This window comes from Fomitopsis serialis (assembly GCF_022376445.1).
Source record: "Fomitopsis serialis strain Sig1Antser10 chromosome Unknown B0H18scaffold_115, whole genome shotgun sequence".
NCBI classification, from domain to species: domain Eukaryota; kingdom Fungi; phylum Basidiomycota; class Agaricomycetes; order Polyporales; family Fomitopsidaceae; genus Fomitopsis; species Fomitopsis serialis.
In genome coordinates this window covers 95,581-115,147 of record NW_025955075.1, presented here as the reverse complement: position 1 = coordinate 115,147, position 19,567 = coordinate 95,581, and the positions used below count along the sequence as shown (strand labels likewise).

General features: G+C 59.8%; 5 protein-coding genes across 5 annotated transcripts; 2 read left to right on the top strand and 3 right to left on the bottom strand.

Moving 5' to 3' along the window:
* Nucleotides 1-286: 286 nt before the first annotated feature.
* On the bottom strand, nt 287-4,602 carry B0H18DRAFT_1124144 (uncharacterized protein; the record flags this gene model as incomplete). The annotated part of the gene is made up of 3 exons (XM_048034801.1): nt 287-2,175; nt 2,235-4,529; nt 4,581-4,602. 3 exons carry the CDS (start codon nt 4,600-4,602, stop codon nt 287-289), a joined length of 4,206 nt encoding a protein of 1,401 aa, XP_047887824.1.
* A 1,142-nt stretch (nt 4,603-5,744) lies between these two features.
* B0H18DRAFT_63614 (uncharacterized protein) lies at nt 5,745-6,554 on the bottom strand. The gene is made up of 2 exons (XM_048038885.1): nt 5,983-6,554; nt 5,745-5,907 (listed from the first exon to the last, which is right to left on the bottom strand). The coding sequence occupies exon 1, from the start codon at nt 6,396-6,398 to the stop codon at nt 5,985-5,987; it is 414 nt and encodes a 137-aa protein (XP_047887823.1). The 5' UTR covers nt 6,399-6,554; the 3' UTR covers nt 5,745-5,907; nt 5,983-5,984.
* Nucleotides 6,555-7,842: 1,288 nt separating this feature from the next.
* Nucleotides 7,843-8,992, top strand: B0H18DRAFT_1215034 (uncharacterized protein; the record flags this gene model as incomplete). The annotated part of the gene is made up of 5 exons (XM_048036610.1): nt 7,843-8,030; nt 8,088-8,280; nt 8,344-8,361; nt 8,419-8,583; nt 8,636-8,992. The coding sequence occupies exons 1-5, from the start codon at nt 8,011-8,013 to the stop codon at nt 8,990-8,992; spliced, it is 753 nt and encodes a 250-aa protein (XP_047887822.1). The 5' UTR covers nt 7,843-8,010.
* Nucleotides 8,993-9,470: 478 nt separating this feature from the next.
* Nucleotides 9,471-10,862, bottom strand: B0H18DRAFT_884691 (proliferating cell nuclear antigen, N-terminal domain-containing protein; the record flags this gene model as incomplete). The annotated part of the gene is made up of 6 exons (XM_048041036.1): nt 9,471-9,536; nt 9,596-9,778; nt 9,832-10,367; nt 10,429-10,642; nt 10,708-10,760; nt 10,811-10,862. The coding sequence occupies 6 exons, from the start codon at nt 10,860-10,862 to the stop codon at nt 9,471-9,473; spliced, it is 1,104 nt and encodes a 367-aa protein (XP_047887821.1).
* Nucleotides 10,863-17,550: 6,688 nt separating this feature from the next.
* On the top strand, nt 17,551-18,590 carry B0H18DRAFT_1037954 (uncharacterized protein; the record flags this gene model as incomplete). Its single annotated transcript, XM_048030421.1, has 3 exons — nt 17,551-17,810; nt 17,889-18,002; nt 18,057-18,590. Coding segments are annotated over 3 exons (684 nt in total), but the record flags the coding sequence as incomplete, so codon positions are not given.
* Between the last annotated feature and the right edge of the window lie 977 nt (nt 18,591-19,567).

The following is a 19,567-nucleotide window of genomic DNA, read 5'->3' as shown; positions in this document are numbered from 1 at the left end:
TACTGGTTTCGCGACGACGAACATGGGCGTAAAAACATGATATACGTGAAGATGCAGTCGTTATATGACACATAAATGCGCGTGACTCTACATGATGTACCGTGGATGCACTGAGCAGCAAGATAGCGTGGCGACAGCGGAGCTAATAACGACGATGAGAGAAGGGACGGGCGATGGTTCGCGAGTGAAGGGCATCAATGCACAATGCAGGTTGTATGAAAATGAACGTCCGATGCAAGAAAAATAAGTACGTGAAATACGAACTGGTATGCGAAGACGCCATGCGTCAGGGATTCCGAGCTATCGGCGACGTTGCTCTGGATGGTGCCTCAGACGGCGCAGACCCGAAAAGCAGGACGCTCGTTGCAAGCAACGCCCTCAACTCGACTATGCACTCCCCGCATCTCGCATGCACCTCCCGCGCATTCTCGAGCAGCGGCCGAATGTTCTCTGGTGTCATCGCCAGTTTTAGATCACCCAGTCCGGACAGATCCAACCCGGGGTCGGGGCTGGTAATCCCTTGAGGTGGCGCTGAGCGCACACTACCCGTCTGCCCACCCTTGTGGGCAGGCTGTCGCGATCCATTGGATGGTTGACGACTGCTTGGACTAGGACTAGGACCAGCGGTAGTCGAGCGCTCGTTGCCTCGAGAAGGCGGGCGAGGTTTCCGGCTTCCCGTTAGTTGTTTGAGGCGCGAAGTTGGTGAGGCTAGAATGGATGGCGGAGGCAAGGCGGACGCGGAGCGACGGGGCGACGGTTCGGGACTCCATACAGACGACTGTGAGGCCTCGGGGGAGCGTGGTGTGATGGGGCGACCATGGAGGTCACGGTCGCGCGGCTTCCGTTGCATCAGGTACGGCGACTTACCTCTGTCTTTCTTCAGACGTCCACGAACAGTAGCAGTGCCTGTCGTATCCGGTGCGGTCGAGCCCTCCAGCATGCGAGCTGTGCGCTCCAGATCGAACGCCGACTCAACTTGGTCCCAGTCCTCCTCGCACTCCTCCGTTAAGCCGGTCGGCCCGCCCGACGTCGCAGAGCTCGGATTCGACGAGCCGAGGTCGTCCGACGACTGTTCGTTGTTGCCAGCATTCGACCTGTTCTTTTGGCCAATGCGGAAGATTGAAGCGAGGGAGGGACGGCGAGGTGACGATCGGTGGAGTGACATCGAGGTTGCGTACGGCGAGTTCGGGTGCCGGTCGTGTTCTCGTATGGACTTCATCGACTCGGGGCCCGTACTCGTCTTCGCTCGCCTTCTCTGCACTAAGCTCTGGTGCCAAGACTCAGTGGTCACGTTGTGAACCGAGCTCTCCGTGCTAGCAGACACAGATATTGTTGAGGTTGGGACAGGGGACAACGACGTCGGAGGGTTTTCAGCGTAGCTCTTCTTCAGGCTTTTGAGCATATCCCTGATGCCCCGCATGCCCAGCTTGCTGCTCCTCCGCTTCTGCTTCTTGGCTGCCACTGCCGCTGCCGATGCGCCCGAGCCACTAGCCTGAGTGCCATTCTCGCTAGGGAGAGTGATCGTGCTGCCCAGCGGGTCACCCCAATGCCAGGTACGATTCACGGCGGCCGAGTTCCAGTCTTCCTCGGGAATCGGCAAGCGGGAGTCCATCGTCACAGAGCTATCGGGGTTGTTGAGCATCTCGCGCAGCAAGAGCAGTTGCCGCGAGCTGAGGTCATGTCTCCCAGTTGATGCGCGCCAATGCGCCGTGCTGGGTGGACTCGCGAGCGGAGGAGAGCTTACCGTCCCCGGGGCTATGATGATTGGCTTTGGCTCGTCTCCTGCGAGAGTCACGGCCCGCTCACGACCCTTCCTGCCTTCAGATGCGACGGCCGCCGCCGAAGTCGATGCTGGGTCATGCGGCGGCGAGGTAGGTGCGGACGACGGATGGGGAGGCGCACCACTTCCCAGCTCGATCAACAGCTCAGCGCACTCCCACGAGATTTGATACTTGCTTTCGATAGAATGAAACGCCAAGATGAGCTCATGAGGCGTCTGGGGGACCGGTGAAGGTGCCGGGTTAGTATTCGAGCGTGCCCTGGAGGATGGTCTTGACAGGCCGAAGAAGGTAGGAGTGAGGGCTCGAGAGTGCATATCGGGAGGGTGCTCGCCGTACATGACGGACTGAATCTCGCCGACCAACGAACGGTACGTCTGCTGCAGCTGCTTCAATTCTGCGGAGCGCCAAACCGGGTCAGCCATATGGACGACGTCAAAGAGGACCTACACTCACGCTCGATGCTCGCAGCGAACTCTCGTACCATCCCTAGATCCCTGCGCAGTCCGACCTGTGCCTGACTGATCCTCGCGGGGATCTTCAAGTCGCCCAGTGAGTTTCTCCGCGGGACTGACCCCACCCCAACGGTCTCCAACTCCTTTAGCGGCTGCGTCGCCCTGCCCAATGACGCGGCCTGCCCAGGAGACGAAGCCAGCTTCGGCTTCGTGGGCGACGGGAGCGGCGACGGGATAGGGGACATCGAGGGCACAACCTCACCTGACGGACGAGACGCGAGCGGGGTCGCCGAGCGGGACGACGAGAGTGCCGGATGGGAGCGCGACGGCTCGAGGCCCGGATGCGGCCTGAAGAGCTTGCTCAGATCCGGCACATCGCGCTTGCACTCACGCGGGGGCGAGGGTGGCTGAAGTTCGATGGGCGGGAGGAGGGGCGCGTCCTGCGACGTGCGGATCACTCTCGACGGCGGCCGAGGCGTCGTCTCCTCCGCGGGCTCCCTCTCCGCACGAATCGTCGCTGCGCCTGACGACTTGCGCGCCTGCTCCTCGCGATCGGGCATCTTGCTGGACGTACGCTTGTGTTTGCTGCTCCCGCCGAGGCTGATGCGCCGCATTCCGCCCATGAAGCTCCTACTGCCCTCCTTTGCCTTCGTCGGGTCCTGCTCCACAGACTCCGTCTCCGACTGCCTCTGTGAGTCCGTGGCATACTGCCGATGCTGGCCTCGGAGTCGCCGGCCTTCGCGGACGGTCAGGCTGCGATCACTTCTGCTCACGTCCTCCACACTCGCGGATGCCACGCTCGCCGACGTCGAACGCTGCTTCGAGCTCCCGCGACTGCTCGGCGTCGCCGACCTCCTGCCGAGGTCGTATCCGTATGACGAGTGTCGTGGAACGGGCGGTCGCGAGCTCCAGCTCGACCCAGAGCTCGATCCCTGCGAGCTGGAAGGGTGGAGCTGAGGTGCCTGCACAGACATCGGGCGGGACGGTTTGCGCTTCGGCGTCCCGAAGAACAGGGCAGACGAAGACACAGTGCTTCCGTCTGTCAGTCTGATCGAGCCCGTGTTGTCGGCATTGAGGTCCTTGAAGGGCGTCTTGCCTTTGCGCGGCGACGTCGGTGGGGTGCGCTCGATGCCCGCCATGGCCAGCAGGCGGTCTACGCTGGTCTTATGCTCGAGCGTTATCGGGGCGGGCGGCGGAGGCCCCGGCCCACCGCCGCCGCCACCGCGAAAAAACCAGCTCCCCTTCGGATGTGAGGAAGCTGGTGGTGATGAAGGTATGATGCTCGCCACGGACTGCGGGCGCGATACCAACTCTCGCTCTCTCTCAGGGTCCCGCCCTCTGTCTCGCTCCCGCTCGGTGTGGTGCTCCTGCAGCGCGATCTCCGTCGGCCCGGTGCTCGCGCGTTTCTTGCGTCCTGCGCCCCACTTCTTGCCGACCGAGCCAATGCGCGAGAGCAGGGGTGTCTTATTTGAGCCCGAGGAAGGACCAGGGGTGATGGGCGGCGGGGCTTCTGGAGGAGGTTCTTCGAGTGAGAGGCTGGCGCGCTTCTCGGGCGTCGTAGGCGCCTGGATGAGTGCTTGGCCGAGGTCGTCAGGGAGCTCCTCCAGCTCGTACATGCCGGGTGTCGCATTTGCTGGCGGTCTCGACTTCTTGCGTAGACGCCGCCTCTCGCGGTGGATGGGCGGGCTCGGCGGGAGGTGGGCGAGCGCCGAGTTGCCTGTAGAGAGTAAATGAATGTGGGATGTCGTCGAGTACGCCGTGGAGTCGCGATGACCATTCGATGAGACTGGCATCGAGAAGACGGAGGGTGTAGGCGAGTGCGGGAGCGGTGAAGGCAGGGGAGGAACTGGAGGGGGGACGTCGCCAAAGTGCAAGGGCATCCCACGCGTCCGCGAGGTTACCGTCTTGTCCTCCTCCGACGCTGCAAACCCAAACTCGTCCTCATCATCAGACGATCCCCACCTGGCCTTGCCTTTGGGCGAGCGACCTCCGCCGCCATCGTCAAAGTCCTCGTCCCAATTCTCATGCTGCCCCGAGTCGACGTGCGGCACGCGCGAGCGACCACGCGCCGGGGAGTCTGTGCTGTCGCGGAAGTCGTCATCCCAGTTCTCTGGCTGCTCGGACGACCGCTTGGAAGGCGTGGACAGGCCCGGCTCTGTCCAACGCTTGAGAGTGTTTTTGCGGTCCTTGGAGAGCGGCGTCGTCGGTTCGGGACGCGCGCCCTCAGGGAGACCGCCATCCCCGCGGGAGTTGCGCTGGTTGAACTCGAAATCATCGTCCCAGTTCTCCTCGGGACCTGCTGGCACGCGATGAGCGGGCGATGGTGGCGTGTGGGGGCAGCACGTACCTTGGGGGAGTGGGACAGCCATGCGCGGTGGGGATTGTCGTGAAGTCGTTGCGGAAGTCGTTGAGCGCGGTCCTTGCGCGCGTTGAGGACTGTGAGCGAGGGCGACACGTTATGAACGAGGCGGTCGTTGGGCAGAGACAACACACTCGAGCGCGCGTCGCCCGGCTATTGGCTGTTGCCTTTTTCAGACAACGCGTGCCTCGTGTCACGGCGACCGTGGACGGACGCCTCCAGCGGTCTCTTCGACCTTGTACGTACGCGGCCGTCAGGGCAACACACTTGCAACACACGCTGCAGAGCCTTAAATCTCAGGAAATCCAGGAGCATGCAGTCTTCGTCACTCATTCACTCACCAGTCGGACTATGCGTCCTGTGGGTGCGGCCTACACATACTCAGGCCGACTAGTACTACCTCATAGCGCGTGCGTAGATAATGCGTCCAGCTTGATCATTTTTGCTAACTCTCTTATGCATCGACGCTCGTATGTTGTACTCGCGTTGACCATATCTGAATCCGAGTCGACGTTAGAAGCTCCCCGCGCGCGCGAAGGAACGAAGGCAATTCAGTACTAGTACCGACACACCACAAGGCCCTCTATAGGCACACGATCGCAACTCATGAGAGATAATCGATAAACTCTGTAGAAGCTGCAGTGGACTGACGACTTTGGCAAAGCGTCCGAGGAGAATGACAGCATAAACGATTAACGGATGAGGAAGGTATTGTGTATCAGAACTGTCCGGGCACTCGCTCGGTTGTAACAGTTGTTATCTCTCATCGCTTGTATTTTGTTACTGTATGGTTGTGGAGCGGGACAAAGTCGTCGACTGGCCCACCGACAGGTCCGAGTCGCCGCCACTACCATCCGTTCAGGAAAGAGCGCTAGCCGATGACACAGTACCAGAAGAACGCGAGAAACACTGTACTCTGGTACGTGCATAGTTTGTGCGCTCCCCGTGCAAGTAAAGATACAAAGGCACATTACAAAGGACCATAGTGATGTTGACTGAACAAGACGTAGCCGTTCGGAAGCGCGGCGGGAAGTATGATCCATCCCGCTTAATGCCTATGACAATCGCTGGTGCCTCAATGTACTGTGAACGGCACGGAGATGAAAGGTGCGAGCGAATAGCATTCGATAACAGATATAACAAGCTACGACAACAGTGTACAGTGACGCGACATCGCGTTGACGGTCGGCTCAGCCATCCGCGACTTGTATCCAAAGCGAGTGCAAAGCAGGAGCAATCGACGACCGAAATACGATTATGTTACCAAGAAAGGACCTTCAAGAAATGATGACATGGCCGTGGATGTTTTGTGTTTCTAGGACGAGCATGCCGATCATAGTGCGACCCAGTGAGTTCTCCGTCAACGACAGATTGATACTCAGGCACTCACATCTACGCCATGGCTTCAGGAGGGGCACACGCCGGGTACCTCTGGCGATGTCTGCGCAGAGACCCCGGCCGCGTAAACACCTCCGTGCATTGCTCGCACGGCACCTTGCGCGTGACATGGGCGTGTCGCTCGTATACGTGCCTCCAAAAGTTGGTCACCTCGAGGCTGCATCCGTCCCACTCGCAGCATATCTTGACTTTGTCCTTGTCGACGAAGGGCCGCGCGTTCTTGAGGTGGGTCTGCTTAATGTGCGCCTTGATCGCGAGTTTCGTGAGCCGAATACGGGCGCCGTACCCATCCCACATGCACGTCATGTGCGTCGCCTCGTCAGTTGCGGGCTCGGGCTCTGCCAGTGATACGCGACCCTTTCCCTTCATGTCAGCACGCGCAACCACGGGTAGCTCTAAGGCAGCCATACCGATGGAAATTCCTGGGTGTTGTCGGGCAAAGAGTGCGTCTCGGCCACTTCCGCTGTGTCAGGCTGATGCGGCAGTGAAATAGCGGCTGGACCGGACATGTTGACATTGTACATAGACTCAAATTGGGGCATTTCTGGAGCCGATGCGTCAGTGATGAGCGGCAAGTCTTGCATGCCCTGGGGATGATATACTGTTCAGGCGTGGTACGTGGATGATAGATGACATGTACTCACATATAACTCCAGTACATCCTAGAATAACGGCAAGATCATGGTCAGGACATAGACATTATCTGCGAAGGATGGATACTCACTGCGTCGTATACGTTGTATATATGCCCGCCGTCAGCGATGCTCATGTTGAAGGCATATGGTGGATACACGGCGGCTTCCGTGGAGGATCCTAGACCGAACGCCTGTGGCTGATCAAACCTGAGGGACTCGTAAACATGACTTGGGTTCACTTCGTCGACTGGCAAGTCGCCGGACACGTCTAGGGCGGGGAGCCTGAGGCAACGATCGACGAATGAGCTCGCGATGGCATGGCACGGATGCTCGACGGACCTGAAGTTGTTCATCGGCATAAAGCAATTCACAGGTAGTTATGTGCAACGGTCCGCGACTGCTGATGTGGTACCGTGCGGGTCTGGGGTTGGTGAATCAACATGACATAGGACTGGTCGATGATTATAAGGTCACAGGCTGGCCAGACGGGATTCCACGCAGTCCTCATGTAGTACCACGTCCTGCCGATAGTAACCTGGAGTGCATGGTAGGCGCTGCATGCGCATGTAATGAGAAGAACCGCTGATAGTGTGCCACCATCAAATGAAATACTGTCCTGTACTCGGATTCGAATCCATGGCACATACAAGATTCGAATCCATGTCACATACAAGATAGGACCTTCCTTCAGGTAGCTGTAGTGCGGTGCACGCCACAATAGAGTTTACGAGGACACATACTGTAGCGAACCCCACAACCCGGATGGGGGTGTGACGTGTGACAAGCTTTACACGATCCGGCGCAGCGGCGGGGACGCGTGTGACGGGTGACGCGCCCGCCGGATGGTGGTCTTGTCGTTGTGCCCGCCGCAGGCGCCGCTCCTAGCACCTATTGACAGTGTTGGCGCTGGCGGCGGGGTCGGGTGTGACGTGTAACATGTCGTCCCCGCGGCGGCGGGCGGCGGGCTTGTGACGCGTGACATCCGGGTTGTGGGGTTCGCTACAGTATGTGTCCTCGTAAACTCTATTGTGGCGTGCACCGCACTACAGCTACCTGAAGGAAGGTCCTATCTTGTATGTGACATGGATTCGAATCTTGTATGTGCCATGGATTCGAATCCGAGTACAGGACAGTATTTCATTTGATGGTGGCACACTATCAGCGGTTCTTCTCATTACATGCGCATGCAGCGCCTACCATGCACTCCAGGTTACTATCGGCAGGACGTGGTACTACATGAGGACTGCGTGGAATCCCGTCTGGCCAGCCTGTGACCTTATAATCATCGACCAGTCCTATGTCATGTTGATTCACCAACCCCAGACCCGCACGGTACCACATCAGCAGTCGCGGACCGTTGCACATAACTACCTGTGAATTGCTTTATGCCGATGAACAACTTCAGGTCCGTCGAGCATCCGTGCCATGCCATCGCGAGCTCATTCGTCGATCGTTGCCTCAGGCTCCCCGCCCTAGACGTGTCCGGCGACTTGCCAGTCGACGAAGTGAACCCAAGTCATGTTTACGAGTCCCTCAGGTTTGATCAGCCACAGGTGTTCGGTCTAGGATCCTCCACGGAAGCCGCCATGTATCCACCGTATGCCTTCAACACGAGCATCGCTGACGGCGGGCATATATACAACGTATATGACGCAGTGAGAATCCATCCTTCGCAGATAACATCTATGTCCTGACCATTGATCTTGCCGTATTCATAGGATGTACTGGAGTTATATGTGAGTACATATCATCTATCATCCACGTACCACGCCTGAGCAGAATATCACCTCCAGGGCGTGCAAGGTATCGTCACGGACACGTCGGCCGCAGAAACGCCCCGAGTCGAGTCTATGCATAATGTCAACATGTTCGACGGTCAGGCCGCTATTCCGGTGCCTCATCAACCTGACGTGGCCGAAACGTACTCGTTGGCCGACAACGCCCAGGAATCTTCATCGGTATGGCTGCCTTATAGGCAACTGGTTGCGCGGGCTGACATGGGAGGGAAAGCGTCATGCATCACAGCCCACGCCCGCAACCGACGAGGTGACGCACATGACGTGCATGTGGGATGGGTGCGGCGCCCGTATTCGGCTCACGAAACTCGCGATCAAGGCCCACATGAAGCAGACCCACCTCAAGAACGCGCGGTCCTCCGCGGACAAAGGCAAGGACAAGATTCGCTGCGAGTGGGATGGATGCAGCCTCGAGGTGACCAACTTCTGGAGGCACGTATACGAGCGACACACCCATGTCATGCGCAAGGTGCCGTGCGAGCAATGCACGGAGGTGTTTACGCGGCCGGGGTCTCTGCGCAGACATCGCCAGAGGCACCCGGCGTGTGCCCGTCCTGAAGCCACGGCGTAGATGTGAGTGCCTGAGTATCAATCTGTCGTTGATGGGAAACTCACTGGGTCGCACTAGCGTGCGCACTATGATCGACGTGCTCATCCTAGAAACACAGGTTACTCCTTGGAGATTTCTTGCCTTTGTAATTGTATCCCGTTGTCGATTGCTTACGATCCGCTTTGTACTTGCTTTGTATACGTTTTCTATGTCGCGATCCCTAACCAGAGGAAACGACGGATGTTTTGAGTCTGTGTAAAACAGAACCTTGTGTTATTCGTCGCATTTAGTTCCCTCTCGAGTGCCTGCCTCCGAGTGTAATGGTACCAAACGCCGAGGAGGTCCGGGAGTGACTAATGCACGACTCTCCGATTTCCTTGTTGTTCAATGACATCGTCGAGGTAGGACGAAGGACGTGAGTAGAAATCAATACACAGCAGATACAATTAGCTACGACCAGATACGACACAAACAGACGACATAGACATAGACAGTCGGCTCAGTCATCACCGATTTTGGGTGCTAGATAGTAGCGAATGTGGCCTTGGCCGAACTCGTACGAGACCTACAAAGATGGAGCCCGCGTAAGTCAACTGTCAACCAGTCAGATCACCATGAACGCACCAATAAAGGGACCTCGTTGCTCATCATGAGCTGGACGACGTTCGACAGCGAGCCGCTCTTCGAGAAGTTGACGAGGTACTTCAAGCTGAACGTCAGGTTGACGTGTGCGTTCATCTCGACCTTGACACCCTCGGGCAGCTCGTCGTCGTCGTCTTTCTTCGCCTTCTTCGAGGGCTTGGAGCTCTGCGGGACTGCGTCAGGACGCGTGTATACCCAGCTGCTCCGAGTGTACGTACCTTCGCAGGCGCCTTCTTGCGCTTTTTACTTGAAGACTCCTCCTCTTCCTCTTCCTCCTCATCGTCCTCGCCCTTCGGCTTGAACTCTTGTTCGTCCTCCTCTTCACCTTCGCCTTCACCTTCGCCTTCCCCGTTCATCTCCACATCCTCGCCATCTTCTTTCTTGACCTTCTCTTTCTTGATCTTCTTCTTCTTCGGCTTGTCTTCGTCCTCGTCCCCGTCCTCTTCCTCAGGTTCGTCCTCCTCCTCTGGTTCATCTTCTTTCTTCGACGACGACCCGCCCTTGCGCGTGCTCGCCTGCGTATCGCGGAGGAGGATGTTCCCGTTCGCAGCCTCGCCGTCGCTGATGAAGCGCACACCCTCCTTCGAAACCTCGATCCTGACAGATTCACCGAGCTGCGAGAGGTCACGCACGATGCGGGCGAACTCGTTCGCGGGCATTGTTACGCGTGCGTCGTAGTCCGTGTCGGGGATGTTCAACGTGTCCGCGTCGATGTCCATCAGCTTCATCTCGTACTCCGCGATCCGGTCCGTGTCTGGCCACGCATGAGTCAGCAGGGCGCGCACAGAGAGGAAGGGAGGGACGCGACGACTCACTTCGTGCCTCGTACGTGAGGCTGAGTACGTCCGCGTCGTCGTTCGCCTTGAGGATGCACACGTCGTCGTCCTTCGCGCACTTAAGTACCTTCGTGAACGACGCGAGGTTCACGCCGAGCGGAATGGGGCGGTCGCATCTGTACCGCTTGAAGCCTGACGCCTTCAGGCTGACCGCGACGAGCGCGACGTGTGAGTTGTCCATCGCTTGCAGGTTCTGCGCGACGCGCGACGATCTTTAGAGTCAGCGCGTAGCACGCGCGAGAGACGCGTAGTACGTACCAGGCCCTCCTCATTGCACTCAAAGTTGGCGTCGGTGACAAGCTCTTTGATGGCTGCAGGTCACGGTGAGCGATAGGAAAGAGGCTACACGGGACGAGCGCACCATCGAGCAGACGCTTGAGAATGGCGGCTTCGTTGAGACGCGCTTCGAGCATGGTGGATGGTGAGGAGATGGGACGCGGGGAGAGAGAGATGGAGGCAGAGAGACAGACGCGTCGAACGCGTCCGATTGTTGTGACCTAAATAACGAACGCGCCTGTCACGCGGAATCACGTGCTGTCACCCAGCGGCCACAAACGCGTGGACGCGTTCTGGGCGGACAACTTAGGTACGCCAGACCGCGTTCTTTGCAAACCGGGGTGAGACTGTTATACTGCTTAGGAACGGAAACTTCGCAGACGATATCTTAGCTACCAGCTGGTCTGCATGTCCACAAAACGCAGGTTTAAATCCATGCATAAAATCTTATCTGCAGTTTAAGGTACGGCAAACAACCCATCATCAAGTCAAGGAAAGCACCATCCTTACCGATCTGCCTCCCAGCCACGTCCCCTATTGATTTTTCTTCCCAAACAGCTTCGCAAATAACCCCTTCGGCCCACCCTGTTGCTTCTTATACGTTGCGGCATTAGCGTCGGTCGCCTTCTTGATCGCCTTGCTCATCTTGCTGTTCTGCCTGTTCCAATTGCGCCACGCCCCCTCGTGCTCTTCATGCGTCTTGTAGTGCTCGCGCTGGGGCTGGTCGAGCCCCGCGGTATGGGCGTCGGTCGCCTTCTTGATCGACTTCGCCATTTTGCTGCTCCGCCTGCTCCACTGGAGCCATGCCTTCTTCCACTCTTCGTGCGTCTTGTAGTGCTCGCGCTGGGGCTGGTCCAATTCGTTTCGCGCGACGAGCGCGGCCGAGAGGTATCCACGACGGAGGAGGTCGACGATGTCGACGTTCCCGCGCGCGGACAGGGAGAGGTGGGCGTCGCTTCGGGCTACGAGGTAGTCAAGGAGCTGGAAATCGCGCGCGTACAAGGAAACGTCGGCGTCGCTGCGGGACCTGGAGTGCGAGTGTTGTGGTCAGTCGTAGATCGAGGATGAGGACATGCGGACGACGTACGCGAGCATGTAGTCATCAACTGGACGCGCTACCGCGACGGAAGCAGCCGCGACGAGGACGGCGAGAGGGAGAAAGCTTGAGAAACGCATACCGAACGAGTACGATGCGGGTTGGAGGAACGTCGCTGGTGGTGCAGGAGAGGAATGAGAAGATGATAGGCGTTCAGCTATACGTGAAGGAATCAAGCAAGGCTGATGATCGCCAGTGGGTAAGGACTATGGTCAGCGTGAGTGCATCGCGGGGTACGTACCAACCAGTGCACTCGCTGTCGGCCAGCTTCGAAGCAGATAGGAACGCTGAGGCCTGAGGGACCATCGTGGGGTGTCTGCGTTTATATACTCTTCGCCAGGGATATTGATGCGCACGTTGCGCTGACACGCCCTCCGACTGCCCAGAACAACCACTACTGTAAGCGCTGTCCCAAAGGTTACGGATCAGTGGCATCACTGTAGGACAGGGCGAGATCTGACATTGCAAGGCGCTAACAAAGCTCACTACATATGGCAGCTAAAGTAGCAGCTGCACTGTTGTGTGAGTCTTCGCGGAAAAGGGAGCCAACCTCGCGCCTGCGTGGCTCCCCGCTCCCCAGACTCGAGGGACGGTACTTTTCAACCTCTCCGAGAGCAATCGGGAGCGCGGGAGCGAGAACGTGAACGATCGGTGTGCTTGGGTGCATGCTTTGTGGCTGCGCAAATTTGAGCCAATGCAGTGCTTGCCGGACAATAGGTCGTTTGACGGGGTCATGCACAAGCTATGCTTCCAAGTTCAACCCGAGTGAATCCAAGAAGATCCAAGACTCTTCTTGGTCGCAAATGCCGAGGTCGCATGATCCCGACTCACCATAACGAGCTACATTCGGAGACGGTCAACCACAACGCAACGCTCTGACGGCTGCTACTATCCGCATTCACTAGCGCATAGCACACCCGGTCATCACACCGTACGTGCATCCCGAACTTTGCCAACCAAGCTCCGGGGACGTCGACAGTCCCACTGGCATCGACCTCCACTCCGAGTCGAGGCGTTGCTCGTGGGGAGCGCCTCTGGATGGCCTGCGGCGAGCCAAAAGGTAAGGCGTTTTGAAAGAGCGACTAGGGACAGTCCATGACACGGCGTGCAAATGGGTCGAGTGGAATGTGAGGAGCAGTTGGCATCGACAGAGGAGGAACAGAGTTCGAGCGGCGGCAGTGCGCGAGATCTGATCGTGATCGACGCCACCGCGACCCAGCCACCCGTACACGACCGTGCCACTAACGGCTCTCCCCTCGGCCGCCAAAGATTCAGCGGTCGTGGTGTGGTCTGCCTAAGGGCGACTACCTTGCACCGATCCACTGTATTTCGTGACTCGCGTATAGCCGTACATTCGCGAACTCTTGTTTGCCAGTCGGCCACTACTGTTTTACCATCATGCGGTAGGCTACAAGTTCACCAACTCAAACCACCCCTTCGTCGCCCGATGAGTCCCCGCAAACATCAACGGCGTTGCGACGGCTGGATTTCCGAGTCGATCGGGACAGAAAATAGTTGTGAGCCTCGCAGCCAAGTTTCTCATTTCAGGTTCTTCGTCGTTTGCAGCACGAAGCCGCGAGTCGTGGCAGGTACGTCCTCCTCGGTGTCTGAAATCTCTCGAAGTCCATTGGGATAACACCTGCGACTGTATTTTTGTTAGCTTCATGCGCTCTGCGGGACCATGCTCAACCAGAAACGTATAGAGGACGCAGTTGGGGTTCAGACATCCCAACGGCATGTTAGTCAACTTGAAGTCCACATCCTGAGCAGTACATAATCGGAGGAATTGTTGTCTGCGGCCGAATGTTCAATGCACCCGGATCATGACAATACCCGGAGAAAGCGTCTCAAGCCGACTGCGTCCACGGACATGAGAATATGACAGCCGCCATGCGATCCGGGTTCATCGACACTAGTACGAAGCGTTTTCGGGCCCCTAAAATTGACGGGAAAGGGGTGAGTGCCACTCTACGCATCCGAACAAACAAGATATACTCATGGAGAATGAGCAGAGGGGTGAGCCCGACTTCTGTGACTCGCAAACCGAAGCTGAGTCATAAGCACGGGACTACACTACGTGCCATGTCGAGACTCACGCTGCTTTTGATATCTGACGTCTCTGCTTTCGAAATTCGCGGCTAGGAACGAAGGGCGACTAGCACCCGCGCAAAGCGACGGCGAGTTTTCGGGCAAAGCCTTTGAATACGGGCTGAGCGTACGTTCGACCTCCGGGAGCCGTCCGCATGTCCGTTTCTGACGTACAAGACGATATCGCTGACCAGCTCGCAGTCGCGATACTCTACGTCGAGCAGGATCTATCAGCGACCTGTGACAAAGGCCGCCTTCGACCGCTGGTGGGGGAAGTATGCTGGCAGCAACTCCTACACTGCGCGAACACTCGACTCCCGCCGCTTGACGTCTGCGTGAGCGTCGAAAGAGATACGTACTCCCCAGCATGATGCCGTCGATCACCGAGCACTCACATCCCAGACCTCCAGTGACGGGGCAAAATGCGCCAACACCAACCTCCCGACGACGCAGGTATCCAACCGCGACGTCAAGCACCATCTCTACAACCAGATGGGGATGTACGACCCGGGCTCGAAGGAGATCCTGGACAAGAGCATCTTGAAGTTGGGCGGGCGGCTGCGTAATATTGACGACTGTGTACAGAGAAGACTGGCAACGCACTCGGGCTTGCCGGCTGTACGATGGGAGGTATCTTGTCAGCGAGAACGCGCGCAGAGTGTGTAGGTGCGTAGTCGCTACAATTACATCGCATTTTGGTTTACTCATAGTACGTCCGTACTCTCTGAGAACCGCAGTGAGTCGCTGGGCCATGCGGGTGCTTTGGATGGAACCTTTCCCATCTATTAGCTGGTCTGCACGTCGCGCCGACATTCTGTATACGGGGTGAATTGAACGGAGTTAGGATGCCTCTCGAGAAGGGCACACTTCATCGAGACACCGCGCACGACTGCCATCGCAGCATGTCTGGACACACCAAGTACTCGGAGTCCAGGTTTCGACCAGCACGTACGTACGTCACGTTTCAGCACAGGCTCCGACGTTCGGACGATATCCTTGTATGAAGTCTCATCTGCAGTCGCCAGTGAGGTACAGCAAACAGCCCACCAAGTCGAGGAAGGCGAACCCCCCGGCCGATCCCGCCTCTCAGCTACGTCCCCTACTGCTTCTTCCCAAAGATCTTCCCTATGATCCCAGGCTTCGACCCGCCGCTCTGTTGCTGGTACTTCTTGGCATTCGCGTCGGTCGCCTTCTTGTACGACTTGTCGAACTTCCTGTTCTGCGCGTTCCACTTGAGGAACGCCTTCTCGTACTCCGCGTGCGTCGCGTAGTGCTCGCGCTGCGGCTGGGCGAGCGGCGTGGTGTGCGCGGCGGTCGCCTTCTTGATGGACTTCTGCATCTTGCGGTTCCGGCGGTTCCACTGGATGAACGCCTTCTCGTACTCCTCGTGCGTCCGGTAGTGCTCGCGCTGCGGCTGGTCGAACTCGTTCCGCGCGACGAGCTCGGGCGCGAGGTACTCCCGGCGGAGGAGGTCGACGATGTCGAGGGTCTCGCGCGCGGAGAGGGAGAGGTCGGCGTCGCTCCGGGCTACGAGGTAGTCGAGGAGCTGGAGGTCGCGCGCGGACAAGGACATGTCGGCGTCGCCGCGGGACCTAGAGGAGGGGTGATGCGGTCAGCCGTGGATCGAGCGCGAGGACATATGCGCGACGTACTCGAGCATGTATTCATCGACTGGATGTGCTACCGCAACAGAAGCGGCCGCGGCGAGGACGGAAAGAGGGAGGAAGCTTGAGACACGCATACTGAGCGAGTACGGTGAGAAGTCGGGATGAGGTTAGGGTGGAGGTGGTCGTTAGCAGGGCGGTAGGCGTTCAGCTGTACGTGAAGGAATCGAGCAAGGCTAACCGTCGACAGCGGGTAAGGACTATGGTCAGCGTCGGCGTCGGCGTGAATGGCATCCCGGGGTACGTACCAACCAGTGCACTCGCTGTCGGGGAGCTTCGAAGGAGAAGACGGAGCTGAAGAGCCATCCCGGGGTGTCTGCGATTATATACTGCATCGGCTAGCGCTGCGGTCGACCGCGGACATCGGTGATGGTGCTCAGGTCACTGTCCACGTTGCGCTGAGACACCCTTCGACCGCCCAGCACGACTCATGTAAGCGCTGTTCCATGGTGGCCCGAGGATCACTGTTGGTCTCATACGCTCCCGGTCACCACGGCACAACTCCCAAACGTGTGCGGTGGTGGTTCGCGCCCTACGTAAGTACTGCTGTTGGATGCGTACGAGACCTGGGGAAATGACAGTGTCTGATCTGACGTTGCAAAATATTGCAGCTGCACTGCTGCAATGTGAGTGGAAATACAAACCCCCCGTTCCCCAGGCTCGGGGGCACGGTACCGTGTAAGTTGCGTTTCCATCAAATTCGTGGGGAGCGGGAACGCTCGGTGCACCGCTCTGTGGTCGCCGCCCCGCCAGGAACAAGACACGGGTGATGTGTCTTGATCGGTGCCCGCGCCTGCCGGTGAACAAGTCGTTCTGGCGCCCACACCGCGGCCACTGAATGGCTCCTTCTCCCGTGAGCCGCGCTTCTAGGTTCCCGTCAACCCGAGTCGACCGGCGCACTGGCAGATCCCGACTCGGGCGGCTTCGCGCCGCCCGGGTTTCGATCCCGGCGGTGTCAGCTCCCCCGACTCACCATAAATCGAGCTGGTCTCTCCGAGTCCGAGGCAGACCGCGAGTACGACGCACGTCTGTGTGAGCTTCGCAGTGCCGAGCTACTGCACTATGCGCCCGGATCCAGACTGGCTGAGAGACGGTCAGCCGCAACACAACCCTGCAATCATGCATCCGCATTCGCTACTATGCACACAGCACACCCACCGACCGCCACCCGCCGCACGTACATACATCGCCGACATCAGCGATCACCAGCGCAGCGCCGGGGACAGCCCCCCCGGCATCGGCATCCCCTCCGCGTCGCCCGCCTCCGCGCCGTCCGTGTTCCCCAGCTCCGCGCGGGTGCACCCCAGCGCAGAGCTCATGCGCATCAGCGGCGGCGGCGGGCGCTCGTGCTCGGGCGTGACCTCGCCGCCCCACACGCTCAGCTGCCGTCCAGGGAGGGGCAGCGGCAGGGGCATGGCGATCCGCAGCCCCGCGAGCTTCGTCGAGATGTCCGAGGAGGGCGCAGGGCGATGGCTCGGCCGACGCGCGCCCGCGGAGAGCGCGGTCGTGGTGGATGCGATCTTCGCTGTCCCTGCCCCGAGCTTGTCAGTCGACTTCGCGAGCTCGCGAGCACGGAGCGCACGCGCGCGCAGGCCAAGCGTGGGCGACCCGTCCGGCGAGACGCAGCCCTCCGGGCACGCGCTCAGCGTGCGCTCGAGCGGGGGCGGGACCGGGACGCCGCCCAGCTGCACGGGCAGGCTGAGCACGCGGTCCTTGCCCGCTGTCTGCACTCTGCGCTGCGGGGCGGGTGCGAGGCCCAGCGTGGGGCTGTCGGGCATCGGCATCGGCAGCGGGGCGGAGGGCGCGACGGGCGGGCGCGGGGGCCGGGCAGCTCGCGGACGGGCGGCTTGGGGCCCGCGCGCGTGGGCAGGCTGAACACGCGGTGGGTGGGCGTGCGGCGGCCGTGGGGTGCGCGCGGACGGACCAGGGGTGCCGCCTGCCGGGGGAGAGGGGCATGTGCGCGTCGCCGGGGGGAGGGCCTGCGTGTGGTCGGGGAGCGCGAGCGGGGCCCAGACGAGCGGGAGGCGCGCGCTGCGGAAGGAGTGGTGCGCGCGGGCGGTGGGGGGCGGGCTGGGGGGCTCGACGGCGACGTCGATGATCGTCTGGTCGCTCGCGGGGGAGAGGGGCGGCTCCGCGTCGGCGTCGGCGTCGTCGGCACCGCGGTCGACGGTGGGCAGGGGCGGGGAGTCGTCGCTGGGCAGGCCGTACTGCTGGCGGACGGCGAGGACCTGGGACCTGTACTGCGCGGGCGCGTCAGGCGGGGTGGCGGCGGGTGACGCGGGACGGACGCAGGGAGGACGTACCCAGTTGGAGAGCATGCATTGCGCGGCGGGCGCGGCCCACGTGAGGCCGTCGAGGTCGGCGGGCTCGAACCTGACGGACGCGAAGGACCGCTCGAGGAGGAGGCGTTGCTCCTGCGGGGCGCCGGTGTAAGCGTCTCTACGTCAGCACCGGAAGGCCGCACGCACCTCGGTCATCTTGAGATCCTCGAGGTCCTCGCGGTCCTGCTCCTGCTCCTCGCGCTTGAGGGTCGCGAGCCTCTGGAGGGCGCGCGGGCCGAGGTCGCGGACGGGGGCGGACGGGTACGCCATCTGCGAGCTCCTGAGGATGGGGCGGGGTGGGTCGACGTTGCGGCCTGCGACGAGGGAAAGCATCGGGTGGAGGTGGAAAGCCATGCTGGCGGAGTGGAAGTCGCGAAGCGAAGGCCTGCCAGCAGGGAGACTGAGACGAGGCGAAGGAGTGTCGGAGCTGGCGAGAGCACAGGGAGGACGCGGACTTGTGCCAGACAAGTGAAAGTGAAGGGCAGAGGCTGAAGACGGCGGCGTCCGCGAGGTGTAAGTAGGCGTCGCGCGAAGTAGGCGAATTGCAAACGAGGCCGGCAGGCGGAAGCGAGACGTAAGGCGTGTGAAAGAGAAGGAGCGGCTAGGGGCAGTCCATGGCACAGAGGCTGGCGTATGAATCGAAGTAGGGCACAGTTGCTCGCTGGGCGACGACAGCAGGAGGAGGAGGCCACAGACCTGTGGCTGGGTCGAGCGTCGTGGCGGACTGCGGACTCGGAGGCAGAGCGCGAGATCTGATCGCGATCAGCGCCACCGCGATCCAGCCACCGGCCAGGCACCGATCCACTCCCTCGGGTTCATTAGGGTTGCTCCACGTCCTCCACAGCCTGCTCGAGCGCGATATGCGCCCATGGCTCCTCTGTCCGCGAGACGTGCGAGGCGTAGAACATCGAGGCTATGACACAGGACTCCGCGTCGGTGCGTCTCCTCTGAGCTGAGTCACCCCTAACCAAAGCTCGTCTTTCGATGCTGCCGTAGTCGGTGCTCCGTGACCACGTACGACTGCTCGTGCAGGCTGCCGTTCGCACGATCGGGTTCTTGACGCCAGACGGTCCCGCAGGACGCTCCACCGCCTCAGTTCCCGGTTGGTCCCAGCCTGGGTGCTCTCTCCCACGCAATACTCGGTTCGAGCAACAGTCAAACGGACAGCACGGCTTAGCAACAGCGTGCAGAGCGCATACACGGGCGGGACGTGTCCACTCTCGTGGACAACACATGCCATACACGACACCGCAGCAAACTTTGCCGCGCCCGGAGTCGGTACGGCTTTCCGGTTCTGAATGGAGTCCGGTCTGTCGCGGACTTGCGGGGTGGTTGTCAGCAGGGGGCTCCTCCAGGCTGTCGCGGAGTTGATCGATGTCATCTGGATCGGACAAGTCCCACAGATGGGCCCGGGCGTTCTGCTGTTCCAACAAGGATGGTCAGCCGTATTACTCCTTGCCTGCGAACCGTAGGCTGAGCGTCATCGATATATGCGTGGTGTGTCGGGTCAGAGCGGCTGAGGTGTGCGTAGTCGCAAGGAGAAGGGGAGGCAATTTCTGCAGGTTCGTTGCATCCTTATCTAACCTGCCAAATGAACATACTGATCGTCCACTAGGCGTGTAAACCTGTAGGTCCACCGAGCCGGCGATCGCGCGCTCCGTCGCTCCCCGGTA

Bases quoted from the DNA above. Each gene is read 5' to 3' on its own strand.
- B0H18DRAFT_63614 (XM_048038885.1), bottom strand. From the start codon at position 6,398: ATGGCTGCCTTAGAGCTACCCGTGGTTGCGCGTGCTGACATGAAGGGA.